This window comes from Salmo salar, chromosome 19 (assembly GCF_965601325.2).
Source record: "Salmo salar chromosome 19, fSalSal1, whole genome shotgun sequence".
Classification (NCBI taxonomy): domain Eukaryota; kingdom Metazoa; phylum Chordata; class Actinopteri; order Salmoniformes; family Salmonidae; genus Salmo; species Salmo salar.
This window is the reverse complement of record NC_138309.1, coordinates 60,840,982-60,868,516: the sequence shown is the minus strand read 5'-3', so window position 1 is coordinate 60,868,516 and position 27,535 is coordinate 60,840,982. Positions and strand designations below refer to the sequence as shown.

At 42.0% G+C, this 27,535-nt stretch overlaps 2 protein-coding genes across 4 annotated transcripts in view; one reads left to right on the top strand and one right to left on the bottom strand.

The window, feature by feature from the left end:
- Positions 1-5,281, top strand: part of nlrc3 (NLR family, CARD domain containing 3) — a 29,176-nt gene extending 23,895 nt beyond the window's left edge. The window contains exons 20-21 of one of the 2 annotated variants that reach the window (XR_006760748.2): positions 2,734-2,953; positions 3,456-5,281. The gene's annotated coding sequence lies outside the window, so the exon portion shown is untranslated. The remainder of the gene's footprint in view (positions 1-2,733; positions 2,954-3,455) is intronic. The other variant, XM_014158904.3, reaches the window with a different exon arrangement.
- Positions 27-26,780, bottom strand: ift38 (intraflagellar transport 38). Of its 2 annotated transcripts, none has more exons than XM_045702546.2 (13): positions 26,660-26,780; positions 26,321-26,391; positions 18,124-18,235; positions 17,923-18,007; positions 17,300-17,479; positions 8,741-8,836; positions 8,294-8,377; positions 8,050-8,183; positions 2,797-2,938; positions 1,809-1,908; positions 1,493-1,603; positions 1,181-1,233; positions 27-316 (listed from the first exon to the last, which is right to left on the bottom strand). In XM_045702546.2, the coding sequence occupies exons 2-13, from the start codon at positions 26,340-26,342 to the stop codon at positions 146-148; spliced, it is 1,290 nt and encodes a 429-aa protein (XP_045558502.1). In that variant the 5' UTR covers positions 26,343-26,391; positions 26,660-26,780; the 3' UTR covers positions 27-145. The 2 variants fall into 2 exon arrangements, with proteins under 2 accessions (XP_045558502.1, XP_014014382.1); XM_014158907.2 differs by having other exon boundaries at positions 1,836-1,908.
- Between the last annotated feature and the right edge of the window lie 755 nt (positions 26,781-27,535).

The window sequence follows — 27,535 nt, the reverse complement described above, 5'->3', positions numbered from 1 at the left end:
CTAGATAACACTCACAAACAGGAAGCTCAGATTGGACAGAGTGTTTATTATATGATTACATTATTAGGTTATATGGAATAAAGTGTTTTGTTTGTCCTCAGTGCTCACGAGCTGTGATACAGTGTGTGTGTGTGTGTGTGTCAGCTTAAAAGTCATTATCGCTCTCCTCTAATAGCTGGGGCCTCAAGGGCCCCCTGGAGGGCCGGGATGGCTTGGGCGCCGGGACTTCTAGACTGTCGTTGTCGTCCTCCAGGTCCTCATTCTCCTCACCTTCCTCATCATCATCCTCGTCCACGTCTATCTCGCTGTCCTCTGTCTGAAAGAGCAGACAGAGTTAGTTAACAAGGTTCGTACCTTAGCATGATAGTGCCTTAACACAACTACAAGCCAAAGTCTGATGGGTTCTAGGAGGTTCGGGAAATTCTACACACATACAGGGTACATGGGGTAATGCTCAGCTAGTGCTAATACGACCACCTAGGGAAACATTTCACTGTGCAGTGCAACCAAACTCTAAACTACTACCAATCAGATGTTGCCATCTAATGAGCTAGCCAATCGGATCTACTCATGTGATCTGCTCAGTTCACATCCATCACGGCTAGGGGCAGATGCCACAGACTAGATCCCATGGTCCCACACCAACCTTTCCTGTCCTCCGTGTGGGGGCGCGAGGAAGTGAGTTGGACGCAACCGCTTTGGGCTTTTGAAATACGAATGGTGGAGAGAAAAGGAGGGAAATGAAGTGAAAAGGGGATAAAACAGAGAAATGAGATGATGAGGAACAGGATAGGTAGAAAGAACAGATGGGAGCGAGAGAGAGTGATGGAGAAAGACGAGAGGGCTCTGTGCATCTAGCCAGAGAAATCTCCATACACAAATTCATGGGAGACAAACCGATCTCTAGACACTGGAAACAGATTACCATTTGCCTCCCAGTCTCATTTCTATTGGACGTGCTGTCCTTTGTGGTGGCGTTACCTGGGAAGTGCTCTCTTGTCCTACTCTTCGTTTGCCTGCGGTAAAGTGGTGTCAGGCTGGCACTATCCTCTATCGACTGTAGTCATACCTCACTGGTAGGTATCACTTAATACGGAGTGAATGAGTTGAGTTTCTAAAAAGGAGTGAATCATTTTTTGTGGGGGGTGCTCGTCATCGTCATGGTTACCCCTTTACTGACCTCCTCGCTGTCTCCACCCTGCATGTTGCCGACGAGCCGCGCTCCGCCTCTCCCTGTTAGGATAGAGGTTTAAGGGTCAAGTGTGATATGAGGCAGCTGGGTCCCCGTGGGGACAGGGGTGGGCGACTCTTGAACCTGGGGGTTTTTCTCTCCAGCCGAACTGCAGTCTAACACACCTGATTCAAACGCTGTAGTTTAAAATCAGGTGTGTTGGAGCAGGGCTGGAACGAAAGCCTGCATAGCACACGGTGGCCCTCCTGGCTGGACATTGCCTCAGGAAGAGGGGTAAACGCTAGAGTAGAGAGTTAGTACCTGTCATAGGGCCGTTTCTGGTGGGACGGGGTTTAGAGGGTCTGCGATCCTCCATATCGCTGTCTGAACCCTCGTCGTCAGGGATGTCTATATCGGAGTCTTCGTCTTTGGCTATGGAGATACACAACTAGAGTATTACGGCCAAGGGCAGTATTTATTGATTAAAGCATGGCATTCAAAAATATTACAGGTGCAATGCAAGCAGAATGAGTTTTACCTCGGAATACAAATTGATTACTTTTCAAATTATGTGTGAGACTGTGTGTGATCATCAAGCGCGTGCTGTTGATTGTGGTTTATTGAGTGTGTGTCATACAGGTGTGTGTTACTGAGCGCGTGTCACCTCCACTTCTCATCAGCCTCCTCTCCTCCTCCCGCAGTTTGTGCTGCATCATCCTAAGGGTGTTCTCAGTCTCCTGAGATAGAACAAGAAAAAGAAGTCGATATAGCCTTTTGTACATCTGCCAATCACAATATATCAGCGAAGACCATGTTTCTAGGTAACAGCCAGTAGAATTCATACCAGGGGTGTGTGTGTTCAGTGAGGTGAAATGTTCACAATGTTGCAGATAGAAAAGTTTTCTTTTTTAATTGAGCTGACGGGATTCGCTGTTCTGCATGACAGACAATCACTTCTGTTCGACGTAATACAGGTAACTGCCAAAATAATGCAACCACTTAAGTAAATGAAAAATACAAAGTATATTAAAAGCAGGTGCTTCCACACAGGTGTGGTTCCTGAGTTAATTAAGCAATTAACATCCCATCATGCTTAGGGTCATGTTTAAAAATGCTGGGCAGGCCATTATTTTAGCTACCATGGCTAATACACTCATTGGATGACAATGCCCCCATCCACAGGGCACGAGTGGTCACTGAATGGTTTGATGAGCATGAAAACGATGTAAACCATATGCCATGTTCATCTCAGTCACCAGATCTCAACCCAGTTGAACACTTATTGGAGATTCTGGAGCATCACCTGAGACAGCATTTTCCACCACCACCACCACCATCAACAAAAACCAAATGGTGTAATTTCATGTGGAAGAATGGTGTCGCATCCCTCCAATAGAGTTTCAGACACTTGTAGAATCCATGTCAAGGTGTATTGAAGCTGTTCTGGCGGCTCGAAGGTGGCCCAGCGCCCTATTAAAAACACTTTATGTTGGCGTTTCCTTTATTCTGGCAGTTACCTGCATATTTGTGAACATTCCATAACATCTCACCCTCTTGAACAGGCCCCCTGACGTCTATGGTACCAACCAAATACAACCCTATGACTGAGGAGGACGCTCGCTCACCTCAAACCTCTCCTGCTCCAGTCTATGGTAGTCCTCCAGCTGCTGCTCCAGGAAGCTCAGGTTACGGAACTTCTCCACGTAGGTCTCGTACTGCTTCTGCAGGTCCTCCTCAATCTTTTCATACTCATCCATGAATGCTGGCCTGGGAGAGGAACAGGTGTGTGAGTGTGAGAAAACTAGCGTTAAGCTGAAATGTTTGTGAGCTATTAATAAGACATCGTCTTAGAAAAATAAATGTAATAAAAATAAATAGAAATCTGCAACTATTTCAAGAGTTTTGGACTCTTTCACGTCTATATTATGGGATTGTTGTTTCTTGGCTTCTAGACTAGCACCCTGCTAAAATGTATTGATGTGCAAGAGAAAAGAGTTAAGCAGTAAGCACGTTTTATCTTCATGCCTAACTCATGAGCAAAGTTGATTCAATAATCTTTAAAGCATTGAATACGGTATTCATTTCTAATGAAAATTAAATTATATATTTTTTCCTACCGCTTCCCAGGTATTTATGAAACAAATATTGAGATACAGCATCAGGACAGTCTTGGGGCAAAAGTTAGCCTCTAGATGATAGTAACTTTAGTTCTGTACTGTAAGGGAAATCATGGGTCTTCAATTTGCGGTCAGCTCTGACCATTTTGTCTGACTTCTCTTTCCAGGCAGTATGGATATGGATGGAAAGTTCATTATTCTGGACAGGAAGGTGGCCAACCTGCACTCTGCTGGGCATGACTTACTCTATGGCGCAGAGGCATGTCAGATGAGTATCCTCCATCACCTATTGGAGGGGGTTCTTTCTCTCCCAATCATCCAGCGCCCCACTGTTCCAGGTGACTCACTAACTGGGCTTCTGAATAATAGCCCTACAACAGAGGCAAGGAGGAATACCAGTACCCGAGGAATCCTGATGGCACTTCCCTACTACCCTCAGAAATTCAAATCCTGGGTAGTCTCGAAACAAGCTGGGTCTGAGTGGAACTGGGTTGCTGTGGAGAGCCGGTGTGGAGGCCGGCGGGATGCTTCTCAGGTTTTCAACCAATGAGGGGAGAGGGTGGAGGCCAGTGCACAGGCCAATGGAGGATCTCGGACTATGACTACGAAGACAGTCCCAGTCTAGAAAAAGGCTCTGGACAACAGGGAGGACAAGGAGGGGGCAGAGAGGGCCCAGCAGAGGAAGAGAAAAGCTTCAAAGGGCGGCTTTGAGGACTCCGCCTCCTCCAGGAAGCACCCAATGTGGTTGTAAAGAGAAAAGTGGGTGTGGTCAGATGGGCAAGCAAGCACTTGGCCTACCTGTTTAAAGATATTCTCCGGTACTTCTATATTATTTAGCCTGTAGTTCTGAAATTAGCACCCACGAGCCAAAAGTGGTCCCCAAAAAGTGTGTACTACGTCACAAATGTGCAGATATGTGCACCACGTCATTGCTCTCTCGCTGCTGTGTGTGTGTCTTGCTAGCTGCCACTCAAATGGTGAGGGGTTGAAGCTTGTTGGCTGAAACTCAAATTGCTAGGTGGCTGGCCCACACGGGGGTAAATCTAGGGGAAATGGCGCCGCTCAGTTTCCAGAAAACAGTCGCTTTCAAACTAGGGATTTTGTGGCTAATTGAGGTAAAACAGTAATTCTGCTTATAGATTAAGCATGCATGAACTACACATTGACACATCCAGCCCAAACCGGGAGGTTTAAAAAAATACTTCCTAGTCGCCAAAGTACCGGAGCATGTCTTTAAGATGCACTACACCAGCATCCAGGGATCCTCCAGTTAAACAGCTCCTCTGATGTATATTACCTTACATAAAACAACTGAAATGTTTTTGTTGCAACTTTGCCAAAGTGTGCGCTGTCCTTTTTTACTCAATTATTCGATTGTTTCTTGGGTTTTACAACCCTGCTATAATTTGTTATTTTTTTTGGCTTGTGAGAACAGAGTTGAGCACATTCCATCTATATCTATGATGTTTTGGTCACATCAAGTGTTAGAGCATAGAAAAACAAATCCACCTTAATCAATGTGCTACCATACTACTTGCTGTCTGGATTTGTCTCTTACAATGTCTTTAAAAACACCCACACCAGTAGAAATCCACTTTTTCGCGCTGAAAGATGACGGCAAGAGCTTACCCATGATGTTGCACAAAGATTTAAGTCAATAAGTAATCGTTTTAGCCCAAGTATGATATATTTGGCCTTGAAGTGACAAATCCGAACTGCCCACTTCATGCAAATCTGTGTGAATGATATGACATACACATACTTTTCAGCTTACGTTTTGTTTAAGGGCTGGGTTTTATTTGAATGTTACCACCCACCAGCATGGCATTGTTTATTAAATCAGAAACAGCTGCAAATGAGATGAGGCAAATAGCCTTGTGTCCACTTGGCCACCTGAGCCGTGGAGCAAATTAAAATAGTATTATTTTGCACCTCCACAAGTGTCTATCCAGATAATGAAAAGGCACCCACAAAATAAAATTTAAGGAACTTATAGTTACATGTCATTTGTGGTGTGCATGATCATGAGCAAAGTCATTGTTGCCTATCATTTCACTTCCCCTGTAAGAACCATGAGCAGTGGCTGACTTGGCTTTGCTATACCGCAACCTGCCAGAAGCCTATCTACCAAAAGTTGCATCGTGTTCATTATAAAATGTAGAAAACCCGCATATCAGCTATCTTTTAATAGTTATCCATGTTACCCGAGCGTCATCTTATTTTTTCTAACTATTTAAAAACTTTGGAAATAACCAGGATTACTTTATCCTATCCCAGGTATTCCTTAAAGAGGTGGGGTTTCAAGTGTCTCCGGAAGGTGGTGATTATGCTTATGCTTTCTTAGCAGTGTTTCCGCTGCAGTCATTTATCTGTGGCACTGCGCAATGGCAAAACTATTGCCGGCATGCCCCGAAAATATGGAACATGAAAAAATATTTCTGCCGAGGAGCACTTTGAAGATGCTAGAACAGTCCACATTTTATTTCCATCTGCAAACAAAACAAGTAATGAATAGAAAAATCTGACAACCCCATAGTAGAATGGTTGATCTATTTACCCATTTGGCTTGTTGTTGTGTGTTCTATGCAAGATAAATATTCCTATCAATACGCATTCAAGTTACAATTGCTTTAGGGAGGGAAACATGCATTCTTATAAGCAGTCAATGCACAACAATTCTTGTAATCGTGAAAACAGCAGTTTTAATGGCATTTGTTAAAAAGGGGGGGTCCCAGTTTTCCATTACTACTTAATTTATTTCAACTCCTAAATATGCGCGAACTTCACCATTTTAAACCCAGAGTTTTTAGCAGCAGCATGGTTAAGCACATTGCCTTAGCTGCAATTTGTTGTGAGTGCATAGGAGAGAGTGGGGCTAAATGGACAACATTTTGAGGGACATAACATTTGTCAAATAGATGCTAACTAGTTCAAATATCATATTTAGGATCTCGCTAATGATTAGCCCAATAGGGTACATGCTTGGGATGTAACGATTCACCGATGCCCATTGGTCCCTGACTCAAATGTTTAAGTGTATCAGTCCGCGCATGCATCAGTCAGAAAATCGTTTCAAACATTACAGTGACAACTGATGCGCCTTCTCTTTTAGTGTCAAACTGCATGTACGGTGTTGATTCATTGATCTACAAGTCATTTTTGCTTGCCGAACCACCCCAGGCAATATCAGTAGCCTAGTCAAACGGCGCACTGTACCCAGCTTCACAAGGTAGGCAGCCTGTTCCTGAACGGCACCTTCAGCATTCAAATGCTAAAATGGCTTGCGTGATATTAGGCTTCATTGGTTGAGTGACAACCTACGTCATTTCTAGGTTATTGTTATCTGTGCGCAGTTGAAAATGGTGTTTTACAAGAATGAAAGTAAACTACCGGAGACATCTGGCTATACATTATTTTAATTGTTCAGGTTCACCATCAGCAATAGTTTTGGTAGTTCTGCTTTAAATAAATCAGTGTACTGTATGTGGTCATTTTTAGATATACAGGGTAAAGTTGATCATTTCATAACAAGGACATAAATAACTTTGGGAGGTGCAATGCAAGGCCGAAGATAGACGTTCACTCCGTAAAAACTTCCAAACGGTCAAAACCATTTGATTTTGAGATGGGGGTGAAATCCAAAATTGTGCTATATATTCATTGCCCATGTCATAGCTAATTTGTAAACGATAAATATTGATACATTACTAGCGCAAACACTTAATCTGCAAAAATGACAAGTTAATTAGTGGGTGATGGTGATTTCAGAACCAAATGAGGGGACAAAAAAAAAAGATGGTAGTGGGGTGGTAGATACCTAGTTTCCCTTATGGCTCTGCTCAAGTGCCTACATAGGGCTCCCAAGTGGCGCAGCGGTCTAAGGCACTGCATCTAAGTGCTTGAGGTGTCACTACAGAGACCCTGGTTCGAATCCAGGCTGTATCACAACCGGCCGTGATTGGGGTCCCATCCATAGGGCGGCGCACAATTGGCCCAGCATCGTCCGGGTTTGGCCGGTCTAGGCCGTCATTGCAGATAAGAATTTGTTCTTAACTGACTTGCCTAGTTAAATAAAGGTTAAATAAATAAAATAGTACATACACCATAAACACACATCATCTCAGATCCAGCTCATGAGCTCCATCATCAGCAGATTTTAATTTAGAATAGAAAATTGATGTTTATGCAACAAATGTTAGTGCATCGAATCGTGTCAAACTGAATCGCATTGATTTGTTCTCGAATCAAACCGAATCACACCGAATCATTTCAAACTAAAACGTATCATTCCTGTATCGTATCGGAGCCCATGTATCTAGATATGTATCAAATCATCTTGAAAGGGAAAGATGCACATCCCTAGTAAATGAACATAGGCAACCCCATGCTTCAGCCTATTTATTTATAGCCACTATGCTGCGTCAGTTGGGCTACAGGTTATAATGCTCATTGCTAATAGCATACCTGATAATATGGACCATGCATATAGCCTATGTTAAAATATGTGAAATTAATTTCATGGTCCAATAGGTTAAAATAATTTGTACAAATAATTTGACCAATATGTTATTGGGCTCATTTCTCGAGGTAGAAATTATATTTTAGATGGTGTCAGCATAATTGTATTTTCATTCATTTTGGAGTACAATGTCCTTTTAAAAAGTAATCAGAACTGAGCTTCTCAGTCCTTCTAAATATATATATATATATATATATATTTTTTTTTAAACACAATTGTCACAGAAGTTTCTCCTAACTCACCGTACACTCTGTAGAGTCTGGAGTCTCTTCTGATTCCTCTCCAGCTCCTGTTTCTTCTTCTCCATTTTGGACTCCAGGCTGGTCTCATCTGAGGACACGTTGTTCAGCATGTCTTTGGTTTTATCCACGCTTTCCTGGACCACAGAGCAAGACACATATACATTAGCTAGAGTGGTTGCTATTGAGAGTGAATGGTGGTGGAACAGACATATGAGCCGTGTCTGTAACTCAAGACATTACACACCAAAACTTCCTTGATGGCTGCTCTGAGGGCCTTCTCTGTCTCGTTGATCTCCAAGGGTCTGGAGATGGCAGCAGTTCTCATCTCCTATAATGGAAAGAGACAGGATCAACATGATAAGGTTCAATTCTCAAAGACAACATGTAATTATAAATCTGTCACAGATATTCTGGTGAGGAATGACAGACATTTTTCCCCAAAATTTGTGGGGTTCATACTTCTAAGTAACCAGTGTGTGCCTGTCTGCAGCGTTCCAATGTCTTCTCAAATCAAGTGCCGTGTCAAATATTTTAAAATGATACAGATGTCTTTGGTAACATCTCCACATATTGGGGGGGCTGACAAACCGTCTCCCACAGTCCCAGACATGCAGTCAAAATGTCTGATTGCTTTCCCCATCCGTGGTGTGTTTCTGAGCCTGTGTGTGTGTGTGTGGTGTGTTTCCTTCACCCTCAGGTCCACCTCCTTCCCCAGCAGGTCGTAAAGCGACGCTCCTTTAGACGTGATCTCCGAGGCCAGCTGCCTCGCTGCCTTCAGGTCTGCAATCTGGATCACAGACAAGAGAAGGAGAATTCAGAGGAGAAAGCCTGGAAAAGTACATTTGAAAACACTAACACGTAATACAGAAAATAACAATATTTCATGACGATAAGAGTTGTTTTTCTTTCCTTTCTTGTGTGCAATTTTCATGGTGGTGTCCCCAGCCACATCATCAATAACTAAATATTGTAATAGCGGGGAAAAACACCAGGGCCCAGATTCACAAAACACCTCTTACGCAAAAACTTAAGAAGCTTCTTAAGAAAAAAAAGTTCATAAGATAGTTCGTAAGTGTTATTCATCAACAATATCTTAAGATTCTTATGAACTTCTCAAATATCTTCTTACGAATGTTTGTTGCAAGGCAACCATTTTAGCTATCTAGCTAGCAATGGCAATCATGTTAGCATATTTCGTACTGAGATTACTGTTCTAAAACATGTTCTTGGGTTTAAAATAATCAATAATGAAACTTTCAGATGAAGTCTGAGTGAATTAAACATGTTCAATTGCTTTCATGAGATTTTTCTCTCACTGCCCTGAGTTTAAGACAAGGGTTTAGATATCTTAGAATTAACAACATTTCCAAGAACTTTATTTTCAATAATCGAATTTCTTCTTAACTTTTTGCTTAAGGAGAACATAAGTATCGCAATAACATTTCCAATAATCTTTTTGAGGAATAGCAACTTAGCTTAACATTCTTCTTAAGTCTATAGTTAAGGGAAAAATGGCATTTAAGACATTTCTTCTCAAGAAGGTTTTGTGAATCTGGGCCCAGTACTTAAGGGCTGTTGACTGTGACTGCTAGTTTTGGGTTGTCACCAGTGGTTATTGATTCGTTCAAGTACTGATTACAGCCTGAATGTCTGGCCTGTGGTTATGGAGGATGTGGTGGCTAATTTCTGCATTACCAAATGAGAAGAGTTACAAACACACCAGTCCGAGTTAAACTACATCTTTAATACTTTAGATACTTTTGCAAAAGGTATTGACCCCCAATAATGCACTCTCTCAAATGAATCATTGAATGAGGTGATTACAGAATGGCTACAGGGATCTTTTATAGCAACGATACACCCCCTTCAACGTACATTGACAAACCACAGATACTTAGTAACAGTTCACAAAGGTTAAGTTTTGTATGACAGATATCAATAAAACACATCAGACAGTAACTGCTATGTCAACAGGATTAATGCTATAGCCCAGTATCTGGTCTCCTTAGAACCGTCCCTCCCTGGTACGGTATTGAACAGAACTATCCAATGGCATATATCAATTGTCAACTCTAGATACTCCCATCTCAAGCAAACCCCCTCTTGACCCCACTCCTGGACAGGCTCACTGGGGAGTGAGCCTCTAGGCCATATATTATCACAGGATAAGTGTGAGATCTAACAGAGGACATAGAAGGGTCCATTTACTGCCATAATCCTCCCCACAATAAAGAAAAGGGAGTGACTTGCTCACAGACATTGTGGAGACAAGTCATTGGTTCCCCATTAATCACACCATCCCTTCACATGGTTTAAGAAATAGGTAAAGACACATTCCCATGACGACAAGTCTGACCTCTCCCCTCTCTGGGCCCCAAGTGTCTGAGCCCCAGCTAAGGGAGACGTGCAACTGAAAAGACACCAGAGTCCAATGGACACTTTCTAATGACAAGTACCTCAAATAAGCATATTATACTAATAAAACATCTTAATTATCTATGTTACCCAACTAATTCTGATTCGTCCACGACAAGGACTGCATCTTTGTGCCTCATGCAATGTATTGTTCTGCAACATAAGCATGAAGCGCTAAGTACACAAAGTGTGGGGATATCCAACCCTTGTCATATGATGAAGCTGTAAAGTCTCAAAGTAACATTTCGCTTGTTTGCAATGTATGCTGTTTAAACATAGTGCCAAAGTTTGGGATGCTGGACACAAGCAGGGATAATGAGTGCAATCTAGATGAGTTAGTTGATATATCAGCAATGGGCACAGAAAATGACATGTTTGACTGTTTGAAATCGGAGAAGACTTCACTTTATTCATGTCAACGCATGGAGCCTGCTGCCGGAATTAGAGGAATTAAAACCCCTCGCTTCTAACACCTGGGCTGCAGTAGTTGCTGTGACTGAGACATGGCTCGACGGGTCAATTGGAGGACAATGAGGTTGAGCTACCTGGTTATAGCATTCATAGAATTGACTGAAACGGTGGCTCCATGTGTTTTTTTACTAGGAATGATTTTAACCCTGGTTCAGATCTGAAAATGGATGGACTTGAGGTTGCACCAGTAGCTATACTTCTTCCTAAATGTCATGCTATAGTTCTTGGTGTGTGCTACTGGACTCCTAAGCAGAATCATTTCTATGATTACTTGAATCGAATTGCTGTGATCACAATGTATTTGCTGATAGAGAATATATTCTGCTTGGCGATTGTAATACAAATGTGCAGTTATCACCCAAGAAAAGTACACTAGGAAATGCCCTGTATAACTGAAACAACTGATTGTTGAGCCAACCCGGGTGTGTAGAGAGTAAGTCAACTTTGGATTTGATTATTGTATCATCAGACCAAGAGAACGTCTGTCAGTCAGGAGTCTTAAATATTGGTTTTAGTGATCATATGGTAACCTACTGTACCCGTAAGAAATCCAAAATACTACTTGAGCCAGGTAATAACTACATGAAAGTACGGTCTATGAAAAAAATTGTCAAAGGAGCGTTTTGTAGAAGTACTTGGAAATTTGGATTGGTCTCATGTACAAAACTGTGGTGTTGATCAAGCTTGGTATCTTTTAAAGATGTGTTTCTGTCTGCACTCGACTCTGGCTCCGATGAAACAAATTTGAATCATACAGCGGTCAGGGAAATGGATCACTTCCGAGATCTTAGACCTCATAAGGAGAAGGGATCGCTACCTGGCCAAATTCAAAAGGACAAATATACAAGATTATGATGGTAACTAGATACAAAATGGATAAAGGTCAAATCCAAACATTACATAGACACTGTTAATGACAAATTACATCAGACTCGTAAACTGCGGAAAATTTGAAAGGACATTGGCTCAAAAACTCCCCATAAGGTCAAATCCTGTAGTGTTGGCCTGGATATTGATGATGTTTTATGCGATGACCAGACAAAAGGTTGCAAATATATATATATATATTTATGCTGATGCTGATATATACACATATATATTTTTTTACCACTATAGCCTCATCTCTGGTTAAGTTGTTACCGACCTGCTCTGGACACTATGGCCAGTCTTTCATTAACAACTTTTACCATAGCAAAGGTATCACAAATTATTTGTTTGAGCTGTGCATGGTAACAGAGGACAAAGTACCCACAAAACACCAGTCTCAACGTCAACAGTGAAGAGGCGACTCCGGGATGCTGGTCTTCTAGGCAGAGTTCCTCTGTCCAGTGTCTGTGTTCTTTTGCCCATCTTAATCTTTCCTTTTTATTGGCCAGTCTGAGATATGGCTTTTTCTTTGCAACTCTGCCTAGAAGGCCAGCATCCCGGAGTCGCCTCTTCACTGTTGATGTTGAGACTGGTGTTTTGCGCGTACTATTTAATGAAGCCGACAGTTGAGGACTTGTGAGACGTCTGTTTCTCAAACTAGACACTAATTTACTTGTCCTCTTGCTCAGTTGTGCAACGGGGCCTCCCACTCCTCTTTCTATTCTGGTTAGAGCCAGTTTGCGCTGTTCTGTGAAGGGAGTAGTACACAGCATTGTACGAGATCTTCAGTTTCTTGGCAATTTCCCGCATGGAATAGCCTTCATTTCTCAGAACAAGAATAGACTGACGAGTTCCAGAAGAAAGTTCTTTGTTTCTGGCCATTTTGAGCCTATAATCAAACCCACAAATGCTGATGCTCCAGATATTCAACTAGTCTAAAGAAGGACAGTTGTATTGCTTCTTTAATAAGCACAACAGGTTTCAGCTGTGCTAACATAATTGTAAAAGGGTTTTCTAATGATCAATACTCCTTTTAAAATGATAAACTTGGATTAGCTAACACAACGTGCCATTGGAACACAGGAGTGATGGTTGCTGATAGTGGGCCTTTGTACACCTATGGAGACATTCCATTAACAAATCTGCCTTTTCCAGCTACAATAGTCATTTACAATATTAGCAATAGCTACACTGTATTTCTGATCAATTTGATGTTATTTTAAATGGACAAAAACATTTGCTTTTCTTTCAAAAACAAGGACATTTCTAAGTGACCCTAAACTTTGAACGGTAGTGTATATATTCTTATTCCATTCCTTTACTTTTGTGTCTATTAGATAGTTGTTGTGGCAGGAAAGTGAGAAGAGGAGCTATACAGGTATGATCATGTTAGACTTGTGGAAAGATTTTGACACTGTGGACCATGATATTCTCCTGATGAAACTGAAATGCACGGGTCTAAATGATGTAGCAGTGAATTGGTTTAGGTCTTATCTGACCAACAGAACACAAGTATGTAATGTTGGTGATGTTCTGTCAGAGGCCAAAGAAATATCCTGTGGAGTACCGCAGGGATCAATTTTAGGGCCTCTCTTATTTCTTATACATGTTAATGATATGCCAGCTACAGTAAAGTGCAAACTCCTGCTTTATGCTGATGACTCAGCCATACTGATATCAGTCAAGGATACAGTTTACATAGAGGAGACCCTGAGTAAGGAATTGCATTTTGTTAGAGATTGGTTGACTGACAACAAAATGTCGCTACATTTGGGAAAAACGGAATACATTTTTTTTGGAACAAAACGTAGATTGCTTAGGGCTGACAAGATAAAAGGTAAACTGTGCAAGCAAGGAGATTGAATCTAAAACAAGTGTAACTTATTTTGGTGTGTCCCTAGATCAATCCCTTTCTGGAGAACTGATTGCTGCTAAAATGATTTCTAAAATGGCGAACAAATTGAAATGGTTTATATCGTAATACTAGATATTTTAACATCAAAGTTAAGAAACTGCTTGTCTTAACCTTGATTCAGTGTAATTTTGATTATGCCTGCTCTGCATGGTATAGTGGGCTATCAAAAAAGCTGAAAAGGAGAATACAGGTCATGCAAAATAATGTTATCAGGTACATGCTTAAATGCCCCCCCTAGGACCTATATAGGGGTACAGGAGTTTCTGGAGGTGGGCTTGTTGCTTTTGGAGTCCAGAATGATGACAGAAGTGAGTGCTATGGGGCGATAGTCATTTAGTTCAGTTACCTTTTCTTTCTTGGGTACAGGAACAATGGTGGCCAACTCTGGGATAGATTGAAAATGTCCGTAAACACACCAGCTAGTTGGTCTGCGCATGCTCCGAGGACGTGCTTGGGATGCCGTCTGGGCCGGCAGCCTTGCGAGGGTGAACACGCTTAAATGTCTTACATCGGCCACGGAGATGGAGAAGCCACAGTCTTTGGTAGCCTGCCGCATCAGCGGCACTGTGTTATCCTCAAAGTGAGCGAAGGTGTTTAACTTATCTGGAAGCAAGACGTCGGTGTCCACGACGTGGCTGGTTTTCCTTTTGTAGTCTGTGATTTAACTAGGCAAGTCAGTTAAGAACAAATTCTTATTAACAATGACGGCCAAACCCTAACCTGGACGACGCTGGGACAATTGTGAGCCGCCCTATGGGACTCCCAATCACAGCCGGTTGTGATACAGCCTGGATTCGAACCAGGGTGTCTGTAGTGACGCCTCTAGCACTGAGATGCAGTGCAGTAGAACGCTGCGCCACTCGGGAGCCCACTAATATCAACAAAATTGTTATGACATACTTTGTCACAATCAACTGCGATAATTGTCTAGTAAAATATATGATTTTGTCATTCCTTCTAAGATTCTGATCTACGTCAGTGTGTACAGAGATGCCAAAAGTGGTCAAAATGCATATCCCAACCAGTTTAGGAGGGTCGAACCTAGGGGTGTGAACGTTTAAACGAAATTGGGATCTTTAACGTTAAGAAAAACCCGTAACAGAAAAACAATGGTTTTCCCCCCTCCACAAAACTCAAATCACAGTGCAGCTGGCTCGCCTGCTCTTTCTCTTCGCTAATGATGCGAGTGTGTGTTCAGTCTTCGGTGTGTTGCGTGTAAAATATCCTAGCCTATTAATTGATGATAAAGCCCTGCTTTACTGAAGTTGCGAGACATTGAAAGACAAGAAATTGCGAACTACAACATTCCAGCATGCCCCTCCTCTCTCTCTCCGTCCCTTGCTAGCTCGCTATGAAAGATCAGAGTGTTTGTGTTCTCGGAAGCACGGCAACTAAAATCCATTCCAAAAATACTGAATCTTAGTAATCGATTCCTAGTGGACGATTCCTACCCCCAAAAAGCAATGTCCTTCCCTGACTTTTCCTAAATGGTTGTATTTTACATTGCTCATGTCAGAATTTTTCAACTCACAAACAGAAGAGTATTTAGAGCCTTTTACCCCATAACTATTCACAACTTAACCCGCAAGACAATGAGCTATAGGATGTTTTGTACCCAGCCAGGCACTAGGCATGCGTCTCTGTCTCTATCTCCACACTGAAGCATACCACACTGCATCCTTGCCTCTGAAGCGAAGCAGGGTTGGTCTTGGATGGGAGACCAGAAGGATTAGGAGGCACTTTCCTCTGGTCTAAAAAAAATATTAGCCCAATGCCCCAGGGCAGTGATTTGAACATTACCCTGTATAGGGTGCCGTCTTTCGGATGGGAAGTTAAAACGGGTGTCCTGATTCGCTGTGGTCACTAAAGATCCCATGGCACTTATCGTCAGAGTAGGGGTGTTAACAACGGTGTCCTGGCTAAAACGGTGTCCTGGCTAAAATCCCAATCTGGCCCTCATGCCACCTAATCATTCCAAGCTTCCAATTGGCTTATTCATCCCCCCTCCTCTCCCCTGTAACTATTCCCCAGGTTGTTGCTGTAAATGAGAATGTGTTCTTAGTCAATTTACCTGGTAAAATAAGGTTATAGATAAGAATGAATGGGCGATAATTGTGCACGTTACTTCACAATTAAACTAGGCCTAACTGAACGATAAGGACGGTGAAGAGGTTGATTTAATTTATAAAAACAATAGTGTAATGACGAGATTGTGTTATGCCTACTCATCAGCATTGGCGCTCATGATTTTAGCAAATAATTTGACTGCGCGGCTTGCGGGTTAATACTGTATCATTCTCTTTTACTTTGTCAAACAAAGCTGTTACAGGACTGTTTTATTTGCTATAACTAAATGTATTGTAAGGGAAATGAAAACATTCTACATGTTGCACTAGGCTTTTAGAATACGGCAAAACATATCCTTGACGCTATCCGAGGTGATGAGCGAGGGGAAGCAAACGATGCTAGTCAGCCTGCGTATCAAAACTACACATAAACTAATTTCACAAACAATAAGAGTTAGCCTAAAGACAAGATTCAATTAACAATAGTTGATGAGTGACAATATTATGGGTTGTAAAATTATACATGAAGAGATGGGCGCAAATTGGAATTGACAGATACAGGGAAGGGAGCACAACTATCAAATCCTCCAAGTAAAACGTTTCACAAAGAGCATATTCTGCAGTTTCTATGACACTTACCTTTGTCAAATAACTCAAAATTCAAGAGGTGCAGCTCTATTTCCAAATATCACTTTTCTAAGAATAACCTGATGGCCATGGAATTCATCCTTTACAATTGTTTATGCACTATTTAACAAGAGTTGGTCCTTATGTTTGTACACCTTGCGGGTGGATATGCATCTGATGCATATGCTAAAGGTGACGCCCGGCAACGTTCTCTAGCGGGTATTTATAGGCTGAAAGGCCAGGCGGTTAGTGTTAAAAAGCCGTAGTGTACCCTTACAGACAAACAAAAACGCCGTAGCCGAGGCGCTTTCAAGGGTTTATGACTGCGGCAGATATACTTTAACTTCATTGCTCGGCCCTAGCGGTCATAATTAGGCCCATTATTTTGCATTGTGAATTGACGTGGAATTTAATGACTTTATCTTACCGTTTTAATGAAAAACCAATAAAAAAAAAAAATCTGTTTAAACCTTAAGCAAAATTGTCCATTTGTCACATCCGTGGTCGAACCCCCAAAAGGTCTGAACTGTCTTCACAGACAGGGCTGGGAGTATCTCCTTGTCTGTGCGGCTGAATATATTACAATACCAATAACCCTGTAACACCAACAGAGAAAGCCCACGCAGCCTTTGCTATGTCAGGGGTCCCCTGCTTATATTAACCTAGTCATATCTATGGGCTAAACAGAATCTTTCAGCAGAACCTTAGAAACCTACAGTACCGGACAACCATTTTGGATCTCCACTCCATTTCATCCTAAAAATTACAATTTCTTGCAGATCTTTTCTCATTTGGTAGATTTTTTTTGTTACATAGAAGGTACATGGAGTTAGCATATTTGGAGGTAGGACTACATAGAGTTCGCAACATGTTACAGTGTCATTCTCACCTTGGAACCCAAGTCAAACTTGAATTTGCTATTGTCCTCCTCCACTTTGTCCCCTGAGGCCATCTCCTTGGTCTTCATGGCACTGTACAGCACTGAGGTGATCTTCAACATCTCTTTCACAGCGTAGCCATCAGCCTGGTACAGACGCTTTGTGTTCACCTTGATGTGAGCCTTTGTTGCCTGGAATCAGGTGAAAGCACATTGAGTTCCCCTCCAAAACGTGTTAGCCTCGTAAACTACACATTCCCTTATTTTCTAAAGACATTTGCACTTAAAATTAAAGTGGCCTTGTTGAACATTTACCACAAAATAATACGATATGCGATAGACAAATATGGGAGGTCTCAAAATAAGCAAAATATTGACAAACAAACAGTCAAATAAATTAAACAAACGGAGTGGCTGTGAATCCAACTTCTCTGGACCCCTCTTCCCGACAGCTAAAGGTCCCTAAGCTTCGGTGCATGTACTTGACGCACTGTCTCTGCTCTACTGTACTCTGGCGAATGGTGCCCATTTAACAAAGTAAGACCAAGGCTGACGGGACTTTAGCTCTGGGGAAAAGGGATCCAGGGAGGCGAGAAGCAGGCGCCTGCCTTAAATAAATGACAATGCATCTTTACCATAAATTGGGCCACTGCCTTTATGAAGAAAATCCTGTCTGTCTCCGTGTCCACGTCACTCGGTATGTCCATTTGCGGTTCATATCTGTTGGAACGACAGAAACGTACGATACAATAAAAATCATTCCAACAGTGTGCTGTATCGTATGCATTTGTCAGAAGACTAGCTACTGCATTTGTCCGACTTCGCCTATTTATCACCTTTTCACAAGCCAAATGAGAATTTCTGCCACCAGAGTAAAGTTGGGGGTCCTGAAGTTCTCCATGGATATCAAGCGAGGATAGCCCAGAGCCCGCATCATTTCTGTGAAATCTGTCAAGAGATAGTTGATCTCATTATAACACAAATAACCAACTACTTTCTGCTGGCTGATACACAATAAGTTGGAAACCAGTAGAAAAAGGTAACTAGTGTCATGATGCCTGGACCAATAGTTCATATTGAACCCATCTGCTACCATAAATAGCAAGAAAGCTAGATTACTTTGGCAGATAGCCACCCTGTATTGCAAACCTTAGGAGAAACATCTTGTTTTCATCACGTAGCTAACGTTACAGTATAACTCATAATACCCATAAAGCCTAGTGGTCAAACACGGAAATGGTTCCAATTGTTTTATTCCCCCCATAAAATTTTTGCCATTAGGGGATTTCACAACCACTTCAAATAAGGTCCGTGTTAAGTAGGCTTACCCTGATGTGACATTTTGATAACCATGTAAATGTTTCTCTGACAATGTGAATTTTATCGAAACATTTACCTCCATTTACCCTATTTAAAAAAAAATGCTAATTAGCCGCTAATGTGGGTAGTCTATACATTCCTGTCGCAAACTTCATGTCACTCACATGGGCCATGACAATCTTGACGAGACTTCAAAGGTAAGAATCTTTGGATTAACTATCTCATGGTACCGAAATCTGTTTAAATGGACAATTCTGTGAACTGTGTTAGGTAAGTTAAAGTTTACACAATACTCATGGTTGCTAGCTAGATAGCAACATTAACCTGGCTAGATGGCTACACTAGATATTAGTCATTAAAACAAGTTGATCATTCTTTGGCTTTTATAAACCATCAGTCTAGCTTGCTAGTTAACTAGCTAGCTAACTTAGATGTTAAAGAGGTGTTCCTGATAATGTTTGTTTGTGTCTATGGGTGATGGGTGGGTACTTCAGGTACTACTTGACTTGTTTTTGTCATAATTGGTCAAGCTCATTACATTTTGTTGGGAATCATTGATGGACAGCAATATTCATGTTTCTGATTTTCAAGACTACTCAGGGACACTCAACAATTCTTGGAAAGCCATGCTGGTGTGTCTTTGGCATTCAAATTTGTGTAATTCTTTTGTGAAAAATTTTTAAAAAACTAACCCAGGGCTAGGTTTTCTGAAGACTGAGGTGGGGTTTCCTCTAACTTTTTACCTGGGCTTTGCTCCTTTCATATTTATTTTGATCCTGACAAACTCCCCAGTCCCTGCTGCTGACAAGCATACCCATAACATGATTCTGCCAACACAATACTTGAAAATAGAGAGGGTTTCACTGTGATGTATTGGAATTGCCCCAAACCTCTAGTTTTTATATTTAGGCCAGAAAGTACATTTATTTGCCGTGTTGCCTTGCAGTAATTCTTAACAGCCTTGTTGCAAACAAAATGGATGATTTGGAGTAGATTTTCTAACACAGCCTTATTTCTTTTCACTTTGTGAAAAAAAAGTTAAAGGGGTACAGACTTTCTTTAGGCACACTTGTGTTCAGATTACTTGTAATTTGCTAAATTTGTACCTTGTAAAATGTACACACACCAACGTTTGCCAAGCGTCCACTCGAAGCTTGTTCCACTGTAATCAATAGTGAGTGCAAATTAAATCACTCGCATCGATATTGTATGGAAAATCGATGGAGCTGGGACAATTCGCTGTCGCTACATGTGCCTTTTGTGCTCTTCTAAAAGACAAACCTCAAAGAACTAAGGTATGATACAAATACGGTGCATTCGAAAAGTATTCAAAATTGAGCTCAGGTGAATCCTGTTTCCATTGATCATCCCTAAGATGTTTATCCAACTTGATTGGAGTCCACTTGTGATAAATTCAATTGATTGGACATGATTTGGAAAGGCACATAACAGTCTATTTAAAAGGTCCAACAGTTGACAGTGCATGTCCGAGAAAAAAAAAAAACTAGCCATGAGGTTCAAGAAATTGTCCGTAGAGCGCCGGACAGGATTGTGTCGAGGCACAGATCTGGGGAAGGGTACCAAAAAAAAAATCTGCAGCATTGAAGGTCTCCAAGAACACAGTGGCCTCCATCATTCTTAAATGGAAGAAGTTTGGAACCACCAAGACTCTTCCTAGAGCTGGCCGCCCAGCCAAACTGAGCCATTGGGGAAAAGGGCCTTGGTCAGGGAGGTGACCAAGAACCTGATGGTTACTTTGACAGAGCTCCAGAGTTCCTCTGTGAAGATGGAAAAACCTTCCAGAAGGACAACCATCTCTGCAGCACTTCACTAATCAGGTCTGTATGGTAGAGTGGCCAGATGGAAGCCACTCTTCAGTAAGACACATGACAGCCTGCTTGGAGCGTGCCAAAAGGCACCGAAAGGACTCAGACCATGAGAAACATTCTCTGGTCTGATGAAACTAAAATTGAACTCTTTCGCATAAATGCCAAGTGTCACATCTGGAAGAAACCTGGCACCATCCCTACGGTGTAGAATGGTGGTGGCAGCATCATGCTGTGGGGATGTTTTGCAGCAGCACGGACTGGGAAACTAGTCAGGATCGAGGAAAAGACGAACGGAGCAAAGTACAGAGAGATCCTTGATGAAAACCTGCTCATGAGCGCTAAGGACCTCAGATTGGGATGAAGGTTCACATTCCAACAGGACAACGACCCTAAGCACACAGCCAAGACAACGCAGGAGTAGCTTCTGGACAAGTCGCAAAAACATCTGAACATCACACCCGTGGGACAGGTATAGGATGGCAACAACAACTGCCCAAGTTACACCAGGAATGCACAATCCCTCCATCAGTGCTCAGACTGTCCGCAATAGGCTGAGAGAGGCTGGACTGAGGGCTTGTAGGCAGGTCCTCACCAGACATCACTGGCAACAACGTCACCTATGGGCACAAACCCACCGTCACTGGACCAGACAGGACTGGCAAAAAGTACTCTTCACTGACGAGTCACGGTTTTGTATCACCAGGGGTGATGTTCGGATTCGCGTTTATCGTCAAAGGAATGAGCGTTACACCGAGTCCTGTACTCTGGAGCGGGATCGATTTGGAGGTGGAGGGTTCGTCATAGTCTGGGGCGGTGTGTCACAGCATCATCGGACTGAGCTTGTTGTCATTGCAGGCAATCTCAACGCTGTGCGTTACAGGGAAGACATCCTCCTCCCTCATTTTCTCGCCAGCTTGTCGTCTTAAAAAACTGAAATTAGCAGTGGTGTAAAGTACTTAAGTAAAAATACTTTAAAGTAGTACTTAAGTAGTCTCTTTACTATTAACATTTTTGACAACTTTTACTTTTCTTTAGGAATGAAGTAAAAGTATGTACTTTTTACTCCATACATTTTCCCTGACACCCAAAAGTACTCGTTACCTTTTGAATTTGTTTATTTGTTTACATTTTTATTTCACCTTTATTTAACCAGGTAGGCCAGTTGAGAACAAGTTCTCATTTACAACTGCGACCTGGCCAAGATGAAGCAAAGCAGTGCGACAAAAACAATAACACAGAGTTACACATAAACAAACATACAGTCAATAACACAATAGAAACATCCATGTACAGTGTGTGCAAATGTAGAAGAGTAAGTAGGTAAGGCAATAAAGAGACCATGGAGGCCATATAATTACAATTTAGCATTAACACTGGAGTGATAGATGTGCAGATGATGATGAGCAAATAGAGATACTGGGGTGCAAAAGAGCAAGAGGATAAGTAACAATATGAATGCTTAGCAAGACAGGAACATTATCTAATTCACACACTTATCAAGAGAACATCCCAGGTCCTCCCTACGGCCTCTGATCTGGCGGACTCACTAAACCAGGGGTGGGGAAACTTTTTGGCTCAGGGGCCAAATCGGGATTTTGAAATTCAATTGAGGGCCGCATTTTTTGGATGACCAATTGTTTGTTAAAATCAATTTGCGAGGGCCTTCCGAGTGGCGCAGCGGTCTAAGGCACTGCATTGCAGTGTTTGAGGAGTCACCACAGACCCGAGTTCAACCCCAGGCTGTGTCACAGCTGGCCGTGACTGGGAGACCCATGAGACGGTGCACAATTGGCCCAGTGTCATCTGGGGTAAGAGAGGGTTCAGCAGGCCGAGATTTCCTTATCCCATCGCGCTCTAGCGACTCCTGTGGCGGGTCGGGCGCATGCACGTTGACACGGTCGCCAGGTGTACGGTGTTTCCTCCGACACATTGGTGCGGCTGGCTTCCGGGTTAAGTGGGCATTGTGTCAAGAAGCAGTGCAACTTGGCTGGGCCGTGTTTTGGAGGACGCAAGGCTCTCGACCTTCACCTCTCCAGGGTCCGTACGGGAGTTGCAGCGATGGGACAAGACTGTAACTACCAATTGATACCAAGAAAGTGGGGAGAAAAAAAATGTGTAAAAAAACCCCGAAGTAAAACATTTTTTATGTCACGTGGCCCAGATTGAAGTGCCCAGCGGTCCGGAAACGGCTCAAAGGGCCGTACTTTGCCCCCCCCCTGCACTAAATACATGCTTAGTGTGTGTCTAAACACAAATTATCAATGAAACAACCAGGTACAACCCCAAATCTGTAAACACGGGCACCCTTATAGATATCATCCTGACCAACCTGCCCTCTAAATACACCTCTGCTGTCTTCAACCTGGATCTCAGCGATCACTGCTTCATTGCCTGCGTCCGTAATGGGTCTGCGGTCAAACGACCACCCCTCATCACTGTCAAAGCTCCCTAAAACACTTCAGCAAGCAGGCCTTTCTAATCAACCTGGCACGGGTATCCTGGAAGGATATTGACCTAATTTCGTCAGTAGAGGATGCCTGGTTATGTTTTTAAAAGTGCTTTCCTCACCATCTTAAATAAGCATGCCCCATTCAAAAAATGTAGAACCAGGAACAGATATAGCCTTTGGTTCACTCCAGACCTGACAACCCTTGGCCAGCACAAAAATAACCTGTGGCGTACTGTAGTAGCATCGAATAGCCACCGCGATATGCAACTTTTCAGGGAAGTTAGAAACCAATATACACAGGCAGTTAGGAAAGCAAAGGCTAGCTTTTTCAAGCAGAAATTTGCATCCAGTAGCACAAACTCACTCTTTCTAAAATGATCTGCCGAAATTGTTGCAACCCCTATTACTAGCCTGTTCAACCTCTCTTTCGTATAGTCTGAGATCCCCAAAGATTGGAAAGCTGCCGCAGTCATCCCCCTCTTAAAAAGGGGGAGACACTCTAGACCCAAACTGTTACAGACTATCTATCCTACCCTGCCTTTCTAAGGTCTTTGAAAGCCAAGTTAACAAACAAATCACCGAACATTTTGAATCCCACCATACCTTCTCCGCTATGCAATCTGGTTTCCGAGCTGGTCATGGGTGCACCTCAGCAACGCTCAAGGTCCTAAACGATATCATAACCGCCATTGATAAAAGACAATACTGTGCAGCCGTATTCATCGACCTGGCTTTCGACTTTGTCAATCACCACATTCTTATCGGCAGACTCAACAGCCTTGGTTTCTCAAATGACTGCCTTGCCTGGTTCACCAACTACTTCTCAGACAGAGTTCAGTGTGTCAAATCAGAGGGCCTGTTGTCTGGACCTCTGGCAGTCTCTATGGGGGTGCCACAGGGTTCAATTCTCGGGCCGACTCTTTTCTCTGTATACATCAATGATGTCGCTCTTGCTGCTGGTGATTCTCTGATCCACCTCTACGCAGACGACACCATTCTGTACACTTCTGGCCCTTCTTTGGACACTGTGTTAACTAACCTCCAGATGAGCTTCAACGCCATACAACTCTCCTTCCGTGGCCTCCAACTGCTCTTAAATGCAAGTAAAAGTAAATGCATGATCTTCAACCGATCACTGCCCGCACCCGCCCGCCCGACTAGCATCACTACTCAGGACGGTTCTGACTTAGAATATGTGGACAATTACAAATACCTAGGTGACTGGTTAGACTGTAAAACTTTCCTTCCAGACTCACATTAAGCATCTCCAATCCAAAATTAAATCTAGAATCGGCTTCCTATTTCGCAACAAAGCATCCTTCACTCATGCTGCCAAACATACCCTTGTAAAACTGACTATCCTACCGATCCTTGACTTCGGCGATGTCATTTACAAAATAGCCTCCAACACTCAGTCTATCACCGTGCCATCTGTTTTGTCACCAAAGCCCAATATTCAACCCACCAATGCAACCTGTATGCTCTCGTTGGCTGGCCCTCGCTTCATATTCGTCGCCAAACCCACAGGCTCCAAGTCTTTGCTAGGTAAAGCCCCGCCTTATCTCAGCTCACTGGTCACCATAGCTGCACCCACCCGTAGCACGCGCTCCAGCAGGTATATTTCACTGGTCACCCCAAAGCCTATTCCTCCTTTGGCCACCTTTCCTTACAGTTCTCTGCTGCCAGTGACTGGTACGAATTGCAAAAATCACTGAAGCTGGAGACTCATATCTCCCTCACTAACTTTAAGCATCAGCTGTCAGAGCAGCTCACAGATCACTGCACCTATACATAGCCCATCTGTAAATAGCCCATCCAACTACTTGTTTTGCTCCTTTGCACCCCAGTATCTCTACTTGCACAATCATCTTCTGCACATCTATCACTCCAGTGTTTAATTGCCTAATTGGAATTACTTCACCACTACGGCCTATTTACATTTACATTTTAGTCATTTAGCAGACGCCCCTATCCAGAGCGACTATTTATTGCCTTACCTCCCTAATCTTACCTCATTTGCACACACTGTATATAGATTTTTTCCTATTGTGTTATTGACTGTACATTTGTTTATTCCATGTGTAACTCTGTTGTTGTTTGTGTCGCACTGCTTTGCTTTATCTTGGCCAGTTCGCAGTTGTAAATGAGAACTTGTTCTCAACTGGCCTACCTGGTTAAATAACTGGTGAAAAAAATAATATATTTATTTTTTAAGTTGGTAAATTATGTCTGAGTTGGAGCGTGCCTGGCAACAACAAAAAAACGACAAAAAAACGACAAAATGTGCCTAATATAAGTACATGTTTGCGATTACGTTTACTTTTGATACTTAAGTTCATTTAAAACCAAATACTTTTAGACTTTTACTCAAGTAGTAATTACTAGGTGACCTTCACTTTTACTTGAGTCATTTTCTATTAAGGTATCTTAACTTTTACTCAAGTATGGCAATTGGGTACTTTTTCCACCACTGGAAATTAGTAAGCCATGGCTCTTAGGTCAGAGCCTATAAGGAAATTAATTGGGGTTTTGGATAAACACTGAAAATAAGGTCTGAGGTTAACACAGGTTTAACTTCTTCAGGCTAGGGTCCTTTTTCTCAATTTCCGCCTGACTGACGTGCCCAAAGTAAACTGCCTGTCACTCAGGCCCAGAAGCCAGGATATGCATACAATTGGTACCAATGGATAAAAATAAGGTCTGAGGTTAACACAGGTTTAAGGCTCCCGCATTCTTCGGTTCGGCTGGCAGCTAGCCGAAGGAGTGTGCATGCATACTTCCTTAAAGACCTTCACTTGGAAAACGAGGGGAAAAAGCGACAATAGTACTGTTTGTCCATCTTGATACACCCTTCCTCAAAATAGTCAGACTTAATCAAAGACAATTCATGAAATCTGTCATTCAATTTGACGTTTTTGCCGTCGAGATCTTAGTCGCGCAATTTTACATCTAATTAAGATATTTTGTTGCAGTTTTTTTTCATGGTATTTCTCAAGTGGAAAAAAATACATTAAAACAACTCGAGGTTGTCATAATTGAATGACAAACATTCCATTGAAGAATCTCTAATGTTGACCAATGACCGACGAAGGGGCGTAGACTTCCTCCGAGAAAAGATGTGCTTTGTTTTCATTAACGTAGCTACAGAAAAGCTTCAAAATTCACAAAAAGTGACGTTAGGTGATGACGATTATCTGTTAGAACTAAACGTATAAGATATCCTAAGCCTTTGTTTACCAGACCTTATTTTCGGCTTTAATCTCATACCCCCATTAAATTCCCTATAGCATTAACTAACGAGCCACTGCGGGCCTCCGCGTTATTAGTGCCCACAAAAAGACGCCATTACTATTACTCTCTATTACAGACATTAATAGCTAATATATTTTTAACTACCTCTTCTGTCTGTGGTAACAGTTAGCTAACGTTACTTACTTCGTAAGTCTCTAAAGGACATAGTTTGTTCGTGTTGTGGCACTCAATCACCCAAGGACGTCTTCTGGATCCTGAGAGATTTGAGAAAAATCAGATACTGCCTTATGCTACCAAAGTCAACGATTCAACTGTGGTGGCATCATCACTAACGTTACTTTAGCTAGCTAACTACGTTAACATGAGCCAAATCAGAAACATGACAGTCCGTAATATAACTATTTACATTAACTATACACTTCGAGCAATACACCTAGTTGATATCGTATTTGCGGCATAATGTTCTTAAAAGTTGCACACGATAACACAATACCTTCGCAAGGAAGTTTAAACACGATTTACCTGATCTTGGGTGTTAGATTGGCTAGCTTCTTCTATGAGGTATAGCTTGTTAGCTATCTGGCAGCAACAAAAAATATGCTTGCCCGTCTCTATGGAATCCAATACTACGGAATCATAGAGGAGACAAACCTATCGGTTTTAATGGAACGCATTCTCATAATTTAGCTAAAATAAGTTTGTAACTGGAAAAATTCTAATTTCGTCAATATTATAATAATATGGTTTACAGTCAATATAGTTTAATTATCATCACGTCAGCTTTGTATAGCCAAATAGCCTATATAGGTTAATTATATAGTTGGTTTAAATAAAATCCATTCTATGCGTAGATTATAGGGTCTGTGAATTTACATCGCATCCATTATAATAATTGGCCTCAATCCCTAGAATATTATATTTCAACCGGGTATCAACTGTCGGTATTGGTGCACTCATGGTACGTACGTAGTTTTCTGTATGTATAATGCTGCCACTGGACTGCTACAGGTGCACTGCATCTCAGCGCCAGTCTTTCGACAAGAGGCAGCATCTCTACTTGAAGGTACAGTATCTTTATCTACTCTATATATTGTACTCTATTTTATGTACCATGTTTGTTTAGCTATGTATTAAACTGTTCTTACTTTATAGTTGATGTTGTAAAGGTAGGTTACTGTAGACAAACTTTAATGTGACGTGCATATAATCAATGTTCTTCAATATAAGAACATTGTGGACACTTGTAAAAAAATATATATATATAATAATGGATGGTGGACTACAGCAATTAAGAATGGATCTGTTGTTGATTAAATTATATACCGGCATAAATACCCTTCATTGCAATGAACATATGATAATTCCTTTTTATTTGCGAGGGCAGAAATGTACCTATTT

Coding starts and splice junctions, on each gene's coding strand:
- ift38 (XM_045702546.2), bottom strand. CDS start 26,342: ATGTCCTTTAGAGACTTACGAA. Junction 18,236..26,320: donor GTCCTTTAGAGACTTACGAA/GTAAGTAACGTT, acceptor ATCTCTTGACAG/ATTTCACAGAAATGATGCGG. Junction 317..1,180: donor AGGGTGGAGACAGCGAGGAG/GTCAGTAAAGGG, acceptor CTGCTCTTTCAG/ACAGAGGACAGCGAGATAGA.